The sequence below is a fragment of the Lycium barbarum genome, chromosome 10 (assembly GCF_019175385.1).
Source record: "Lycium barbarum isolate Lr01 chromosome 10, ASM1917538v2, whole genome shotgun sequence".
Lineage (NCBI taxonomy): Eukaryota > Viridiplantae > Streptophyta > Magnoliopsida > Solanales > Solanaceae > Lycium > Lycium barbarum.
In genome coordinates, this window is record NC_083346.1 from 87,030,997 (window position 1) to 87,040,664 (window position 9,668).

The following is a 9,668-nucleotide window of genomic DNA, read 5'->3' on the forward strand; positions in this document are numbered from 1 at the left end:
ATATCTTGTTTGCTTTAAAATTACAAAATCATTCCTTCAGTAATTGTGATTCAACGTTTTACACTAGATTGATATTTTTTTATTTCTATCGGCAGTCCTCCGGTTGTTTTCATACAATTACGACCAAAGTATAACTCAATATACACATTTTACACTCTTTTTCTTTTATATTTGATTCTCATAAGATGAAATTGACTTTCGCTTCATGAAGCAATAAATACAGATATTCAAACGTGGGAAGAGTGAATAATTAAGTTTATTACCGAAAGAACATTCTAACACTTAAGCTTTATAAAAATAAAAAGAGTTCCACATGAGAAAAAAATTAAGTTGTTAAGGGGAGGACATCATGTGATAAGCCTTGTTTGAAATTTTCCTAGGTGATGTAAAGTTAGAACAAAGAAATGCCTCAGCCAACATATTGCCGACTCGAATTTGTGATGCAGTTGTGAGATGAATGCCATCAGGATTCAATGATAGTCCGTTAGCATCTACCTTCACTGCATTTGGGATTTCAACTTCTATCTGAGCTTGTCTAACTATATCTGCAAATTTCCCTTTAAACCATGGATCTGGAATATGCAGAACAACCTATAAAATCAAACAACTATGATGATCACCATATGCAGAATTACTTGAATCAGAATACTCCTCCAATATGTTCAAACAATTAATCTAATTAAATCACTTGCTGAAAAGAATACACAACATTGGTGACATATGAGATTCCTAGGCTCCTTGTAAGTCTTGGACAATCCTCCTCCCTTTGAGCTAGCTTTTGGAGTGTGAGTTAGGCTAATGCCTAATTTGACATGGTATCAGAGTCAGACTCAAGCCCGATTCGACGTGGGCCTTAGTTTGGGGGGGGGGGGGGGGGCAAAATGCCCCTAGACTAATTGACCGGGGAGGAATGCCCCCCATCCCCCCCCCCCCCCCAAGACTGATGGAGGTTGTAAATGCTCAGGGTGCACGTTCCAGACTGGAGAGTGGAACCCCGAATAAAAGTATGTTCAGATCTGGATGTGACGGGGGAGGGGGTTGAATAGAATATACCACTTGGTGACGAATGAGATCCATGCGCTCCTTATAAGGCTTGGGCAATCAACCTCCCTTTGAGCTAGCTTTTCAATTTGAGTTAGGCTCAAGACCCATTTCTCCCAGCCCATGAATGAATCCCACATCGATGAAGAACGAGAGCCCAGGGTTTCTTGTAATACTTGAACAATCCTCCTCCTTTTGAGCTAGCTTTTGGGGTGTGAGTTAGACCCAATTTTTTTTTTTCTGACAAGTATTTTCGAGGCCACTTCTTTAAGTAGATATGGACCCCAATTTTGAGTGAACAGATGTTAGAATAATGTTGCACCCACTAATTGTTTGTGATATTAGAGTGAAACTTTTGTATAAATATGCATTTCAAAATGGTCAACCACTTATATGTCAATTGATGAAAATCCACTAGATTTGCCCTATTCTACACCCACATAAAATATGAGAGTTGTTTAACAAACCAACAAAAATAGTCGAAGAAGAATGATGGATCTTTTAAATTGGAAAAAATGGAGATGACTAGTTAATACATTTATGATTCATATGACTATTTGTAAGACCATTCGTATTGATCATTCATAGGAAGTTACTCCATCCGTTTCACAACGTTTGTCTTACTTTACTTTTTAGTCCATTTAATAAAGAACGCCTCTATCCTCTTTTGACAGCTCTTTAATTCCGACTTTTCACATGACATGTTTAAAACCATAAGATTCAAGGATGTTTTTTTACATTCCACATATCTTTAGTTAACAACTACAAGATTCAAAAGTCTTGTTTACATTCTTAAATTTTGTGTTAAGTCAAACCAGACAAACATTTTAAAACGGAGGAAGTATAATTTATTCTTTCATGTATAATGTTTATTTCAATATTTATTTTAATAATATTATTAATATTCAATAAACCATGCATGACTCAACATACAAGTGCAATGCACGTACAGAGAAACTAGTATATATAGAGAGAGACTATAATGTTTTTACGATGGACTTTGGAAAGAAACTGAGAATGGACCAAGCAATTAGAATCCTAAAAGATTTTGGTTTATTATAAGAGACTAACTTAACCAAATTAATGTATGAAAAGTACTTTGTAGTTATTGAAAATTATTTATGTAGCTGCAAAATATGGAACTTACCAGTTACCACCCAAGCAATCAAAACTTGGTTGGACTTAGTTAAGGAAAGAAAAAGAATGATTTTTATGATGAGTAAGATTGTCTTTCTTGTTGGAAAAGATTCCTACTCACAATTTATTTCCTTGTTTAAGAAACCTAATTGGGTTATGATAGTTTTAATGTGTTTTACTTACAAAAGAGTCCAGGTTTCATTAAAGATGAATGCACTTCCAAATCAATATATATATATATATATATATATATATATATATATATATATATATATATATATATATATATATATATATATATATATATATATATATATAAAGTTGGGAATGAGCAAGGTGATGTGACATGTCTAATTGGCCAGTATTACCATTTATCTTTTTTTTTTCATAATTTTGAATATTTTTCACAAATTTTGTCCTCAAAACCTCCAAAAAGATTTAATACATCTATCATCATTATTGGCATTTATTCCTTTTTATGATAATCCCTCTCTTTTCGTTTTCTTTCTATATTCTTTCACAATATACCGAATGTGATTTCCCCCCTCATTTTTCTGGCGTTTACTTCTCATTAATATCCCATTAAATATATGTTTAACTTTTTTTTTCCAAAAGAAAGAGTGTAACGGCTCAACAATGAACATAATGGTGCAGTTACATTCTAAAAATTATACTATCTATTTAAATTCCACCTAATGAATATATGGTGCAAGATTTTCTTTCATGCTTCATATCTAAATTCTTAGAGAACTGTGGCTCCTTTCCTGTCGAAGGCTTGAAGGATTGTTAAGGTGAATTCGTTCTCTCTCTCTTTTTAGTTTTGACTGTATTTTTTTACAGTATGATATTAAATATTTAGTATGTTCATTCTATTTTTTTCCCTTTTAATGCTAATTTTCTTTATGTAGTAATCATTTTCTTTTTTATTTTCATTGTTAGCTTCATCAAAATGATATAAAATGAAGTCTTTGTACTATAATTGGACCATATGTTTGCGCTTTATATACTTACAGATAATTCTTATACATAAATATTAGTTACGTAAGGCCCGTGCTAAGCCCGGACCCAAACTCAAGATATAAATGTAGTAATATTTTATTTTAAAAAGTATAATCTATTACCTATTTTCTTGCCACATAATTAACAATTCAGCGGCATGTTAAGTATGTATTATTGATAAGTCTTCATTATTATTAATGCTCTTCAGTTAATTTATTAGATCATTTTAAAAGAAAAATTATTTATGAGAAAAGAAGGTTGGCAGAAAAATTATCAAATACCAAAGGACACAAGAGACTCGACGTTTTGTAAAGTAACATATTTTAATTATGTAAAATAATTACAACTCGGTGAAAATCATTAATTGAAAAATATTGACATTTTTATGAATCCGTGAGCTATAATTTTGTATTTATAGATAGAAGTAGATTTTTTTGGTATTTATAATTTTTAAGTTTACTCATAATATTTCTTGTAACAATAGTTTATGCTAGCTAAATGTCGTGATTTAATATTAGTTTTAGACAAAATTAAGAAAAGAATTAGTATCATTAAATGAATGCCAAGAATCAATTTAGTTCTTCATATATAGTTTATGCTTAAAAATATTAATTCTAAGTTAACATTGCAATTTATAGTAATTTTTGTAATTCTTAATATCTAAATTTTAATTTTAAAATATTAAGTTGATCTAATTCAATATAGCTTTATAATTTAGTCAAATTAATTCGGGGAAGATGAAAAATGTCACATAAATTAATATGGGGGCAAGAGTAATTAGTACGATGTAGTAAATCTCCATTTCAAAACGATAATGTGGCTCTGTATTTAATTTCTAAATTTTAATTATGAGATATTAAGTTGATCTAATTCAATTTAGCTTTATAATTTAGTCAAATTAATTCCGGAAAGATGAAGATGTCACATAAATTAATACGGGGGCAAGAGTAGTTAGTAAGATGTAGTAAATCTCCAGTTCAAAACGATAATGCGCCTCCATAATTGCCTATGTTTTGCAAATATGTATAATAACAAACAATGTAAAAGGTAATTTAATAATCCTTTCAGTTCATATTATATGGTGTTTTTAAATTGGGCTAGAAAGTAAGAAGCATTTAACTAAGATACCTTAATTAAATAGTACCTACTTAATATGATCTTTTGATTATGTAAAAATTCATTTATCTAAATGACGAAAAATTTGGTATAAAGAAAAAGAAAAGATTCCCCAAAAGTTACTGCACTACAATTCAATATACACTAAGTACATAAGCCCATATAAAAATTGATTTAAGATAAAGAATGAGTCAAAAAAAAAAAAATGAGTATAAGCTAGGAAAAGAAGAAACAAAGCCACGTCTAGCAATACTATAGGGATAAAATTCTTGTGAGAACTACAGATTGCATCCTCCCTTATATATGGTTACAATTTTTTGGTTATGTAAAAATTCACTTATCTAAATAATGAAAATTTTGGTATAAAAAACTATTAATACCTTCTCAATTATATAAAAATGATTCGAATTAAATATAAAAGCTAAGAATACCATATAATATGAACTGAAGGAAGTAAAGAGCAAGAAAAAAGATTCACAAAAAGTTATTACAATTCAATATACACCAATTACATAGGCTCACATAAAAATTTATTTAAGATAAAGAATGAGTCCAAAAAATTGATAATAGGCAAGGAAAAAACAAAATAAAGCCATATGTAGCAACACCATTGGATTAAAATTCTTGAGGACTATAAAAATTTGGGATTCTCCATTATATAGAGTAGTAAAATATTCACCAATTACATATGCCCAGATAAAAATTGACTTAAGATAAAGAATGAATCCAAAAATGTTAATAGGCAAGGAAAAGACAAAACAAAGCCATGTGTAGCAACACCATAGGATTAAAATTCTTGTGAGTACTACAAAATTTGAGATCCTCGTAGTAATATAATTTGATACTATCTACAATTTAGTTTTGTCATTTTGATTACAATGGGATTCTTCTAACAAATTCAATTTTTTTAGTCAAGAAAACAACATGAGAAAGTGAAAGTGCAACCGTGAGAACTAAAGAGTCAAGTTTAAAATGATTTTTGGTATTTCATTTACAAATATTTGGGTCTTTTATTTTTCTGTACCGAAGACGTTAACAATATTAGTAGTAATATACACCACTTGATAATAATACAATTTTAGATAATGTTGATTTAACTATTTTTAACAATTCAATCCATATGTGTAGAATATTTAACTGCCTTAACCAACTGGAAGATAAATTATTTGTTCTTCCCATGAAAATCGATGTATGTAAAAATGTCATTTAATTTAGGAATACTACAGTTTCTTTCTATAAATGCATTTACAATTTTTTTCATTTGAGTAAATGATTAGTACAAACTATGTTCTCGAAAGCAGTCATATGTTTTATTGCCTTTTCAGGTCTTTACATGTTGACGATTTCTTTATATATACCCAAGGTAATTAAACATATTTATGGAGGATTGGAATACCATATGTTGCCCATTTGACAACTTTGATTATTTGAATGAACACCTAGTTTTAAAAGGAGAAAATTAAAATGCAAACATCCAACTCTCTGATTTGGTATTGATGATTTCAGGAGCAGGGAAAAAACTCTTGACAAATTACATAGCATCTGAGCAGATTATACTAAGATGAGACGACTTTTATAGCATAGAAGAAATTCTTGACAAATTGCATAGCATGTTCTGAGAAGAATGATCAGATTGTACCACAAAAATAAGATAATCAGAGAGATCAGGGCTTTAAAGTTACATACGACATACATGAGTTTTTAACCTATCGACCTCTCTCAGTAGGACTTTATGTGATTCTTTTTATTTCTATTTGAATTTTAGGCATTTTAGTGCGCTTTAGGTTTTCTTAATTAAATAAAACTCAAAATAAACTTCATATATTGAAAATAAATATCACTCTAAATTAACAAACTTTAATAATTAATTGAAATATATGTTATTATAAATGATTCTTTCTCATAAAAAGAGGGATAATTTCTAAATTAATTAGTAGCATGTGGATTTTTTGGAAAAGTGGTTTATATTTTATAACCGTGCGAAGCGCGGAAAAATTCACTAGTGCTGGAATAAAAGGGAGACAAAATAGTGAGCATTCAAGTGTGAAAATCTGAAGTAAGGAATGCGCAGAAGAACCAAAGCAAACAGAATGCGCAGAAGAACCAAAGCAAACAAGTATTCCTTCATCAACTTACATCGAGTGTTGAGTCCAATCCTAGTCCATGTACTAGGTTATCGAGTTGTAATATCTATTCACTTCTCAGAAGCATATTTTGAGATTGTAATCCGGTGTAAATATTGATTCAACCTTGAGATGGCTTGAACTGGTAATTAAAGGGCTTAGAGTTAAATTAGTTTTGCTTCAAGTCGGAGTAGACTTGAAGGAGGTGCAACAATCTTAGTGTTTGTTGAGAAAGGCATAGGGTTAAGTCTTGGGTTACAAATTGTCGTAATTTGAATTTAAGGCTCATTTATTTTTAGTAGAGTTGGAGTTAAATCCCACTAGAATAGGTCATGATTTTTACACCTTTTTAATCGGGTGGTTTTCCACATAAAAGATTTGTATTTTTACTTTGTTGGACTTTATCGTTTCCACTAAACACATAAAAGAGCCATGTCCGTTCAAAAACATAAAGTTAGGAAAACTATAAAAGTTTACAAGAATTCGGACAACCGATTGACCCCCTCTTGAGTTTTATAGGTGCACCAGAATTAACACGTAGGTGCTGCTACTAAAGCTCTACCTTCACAAGTGCTAAAGTATAGCCTGTGATGATATCAGAAGCAACAATATCACGGGGAATTATGGTAGCCCAGTTAAAGTCAATTCCCTAACTTGTAATCTCCTCCTCCCCGGTATATGTATAGTACAAAATATAAAGGATAAATGATAAATGCTAAGATGGAGATTAAGTGGGACAAAAGTGTACCATTAGAAGTGGAAGCAGAGGAGAGTTTAAGTCAGTGCGCAAATCTTGAATGAATTTGTGGAGTTTGGGTTTGTAACGAGTTGCATCGAACTTGGTGATTGTATCACTCTCACCATGAAACCACAAGAGTCCTCGAAGTTCTCCTCCCTGTCTAAGAGAACTCCTGACTTTTTCCAGCAGCCGGTCATATGGAATATTCCCACGCGACCACCAGTTAATTCCTTTTCCAGACACAGAACAAGGTACTAAACCTATTACACCAAAATTTGGATCCTTCTTAAGAATTGCATTCGCAAATGCCATTCCAGGGCCAATTCCACAATTCCTAGCACAATCAACCCCATAATTTAGAGGCTCCTTAGCTATTTCCCAACGCAAACTCACACTAAGCTTTAGAATATCTGGATTAGATTGGCACTCAGGTGGTACAATGCCATCCCAATGACCGTAACATACTCCTCCTTGACCTGCCATATTGCTCTGCCCTGCTAATATGAATATCTGTTTGTTCAATTTGTAGGTGCTCCTATTCGTTGTTATATCTTTTTTAGGATTCTTCATCATCACCATCCATAAATAGGGTATAAGCAAAACAAACAGAGAGATTAGTACTATTTCTTCACTTTTTATTGACAGTATATTCCACTTGAAAACCATCCTTGTCACCCTCCTATTTTCTCTTTTTCTAAATCATCACAAATTACGCTGAACTCGTACAAAAAGGCATAGTTTGGAGAAATTCTAAATGCTACCAACAAGGAAATATCAAAAATCAAACTTTAATTGATCACATATACATGCATGTTGGTCTGTTTCATTGAAATTTTCTGTTTCTAAAGTAAAAGTCATTTTGTTTCAATGTACCTATGATAAGTTTCCATATAAACCTTCCCCACATTATTGGCATTGCGAAAAGATTGTTTATAAAAGGTATACCTATTAATTACTACTGACTTGATTTCTCCAACAAGGTTGAAAACTAATTTAAACAATTAAATTCTCCATTAAGCAATATTAGAAAAATTTATATATAGGAAACATCGAGGGCCTTTTATTAATAATTAACAACACCAATATGTAAATGTTTCATGATATATAATAACTTGTTTGACCAAACTTCTAAAATCAGCTTATTTTGAAAAGTGTTTTTTTTCAAAATACTTTTGGTGAGAAGTGGTCTGTGTTTGCCCAAGCTTTTAAAAAATGCTTCAAGTTTATTTTTCTCAAAAGTGATTTTCAAAACGGAAAAGGGCCTAAAATGCCCTCAAACTATGGGATTTGGTACAAAAATGTCCTCCATTTACCTTTGCACTATAAAATGTCCCTGTCATCAACCCATTGGGCCTAAATTGCCGTTATTTTTAACGGCGGACATTTTTTGCTCATTTTTGGCCTAATAGATGGGCGGAGGGCAATATTAAACGAAATCTCATAGTTCAGGGGCATTTTAGGCCCTTTTCCCAAAAAATAATTAAAATTTTTATTTATTACGTGACACGTTTTTATTGGTTAGTTTTAAAATTAACCTAAACTAATTATATCCCAACATAAAATTATTCACCTAACCCGCCCCTACTTAAAATGGTGACTGTAGCAACATTCGTCCCCGCCGGTGGGCCATCATTAATCTCCATCGTGCTTTCCTCTATTGAAACAACCCAAAACCTCCATTAAAACCATCACCATAACATCGCTCATCCAAACGGCCCATTGAGCCACCATTAAATAGTCAATATTCTTGACAATGTTACAGCTGTGGTTTTAATTATCCTTAATTTCACTTGAAACCCAGTAACTATATAAGGGAAATTAATGGGAATGTTCATGTGGTAAAAATGATTATCCTTAATTTCACTTGAAACCCAGTAACTACATAAGAGAAATTAATGGGAATGTTTATGTGGCAAAATTGATTACCCTTAATTTCACTTGAAACCCAGTAACTATATAAGAGAAATTAATGAGAATGTTCATGTGACAGAAATGGTTATCTGGAAATGTTTATTTAAAAAAATATTACACTTCATAACTGCATGAGATTACCATCCATGCAGTTCAACTAATAATCCGTTCTTTTAACAGATTAGATTATTTATCTACATAGAACCACCAGCCAAGAATATTGGCTAGTTACTGGTGGATCAATGGACCGTTTGGATGAGCGGTGCTACGGTGGCGGTTTTAGTGGAGGTTTTGGATTGTTTTAATAGAGGAAAGGATGGTGGAGATTAATGGTGGTTCACCGGCGGGGACAGATGTTACTACAATCACCATGTTAAGTCAGGGTGTGTTAGGTGGATCCGAATTTTGTGTTGGGATATAATTAGTTTAGTTTAATTTTAAATCTAAACAATTAAAATGTGCCACATAATAAATAAAATTTTAATTATTTTTTCAGAAAGGGGCCTAAAATGCCCCTGCACTATGTGATTTGGTACAATATTACCCTCCGTCTATCTATTAGGCCAAAAAAACCCCTTCTGTTAAAAATAAGGACAATTTAG

At 31.7% G+C, this 9,668-nt stretch overlaps 1 protein-coding gene across 1 annotated transcript; it reads right to left on the reverse strand.

Annotated features, from left to right (window-relative positions):
* Nucleotides 1-333: 333 nt before the first annotated feature.
* Nucleotides 334-7,830, reverse strand: LOC132613088 (probable carbohydrate esterase At4g34215). The gene is made up of 2 exons (XM_060327143.1): nucleotides 7,165-7,830; nucleotides 334-591 (listed from the first exon to the last, which is right to left on the reverse strand). The coding sequence occupies exons 1-2, from the start codon at nucleotides 7,819-7,821 to the stop codon at nucleotides 334-336; spliced, it is 915 nt and encodes a 304-aa protein (XP_060183126.1). The 5' UTR covers nucleotides 7,822-7,830.
* Between the last annotated feature and the right edge of the window lie 1,838 nt (nucleotides 7,831-9,668).

Excerpts from the sequence above, each read along its gene's own strand:
- LOC132613088 (XM_060327143.1), bottom strand. The coding sequence starts at position 7,821 with ATGGTTTTCAAGTGGAATATACTGTCAATAAAAAGTGAAGAAATAGTA. Across the intron at positions 592-7,164 it reads CTCTGCTTCCACTTCTAATG|GTTGTTCTGCATATTCCAGA; the intron begins GTACACTTTTGT and ends TTGATTTTATAG.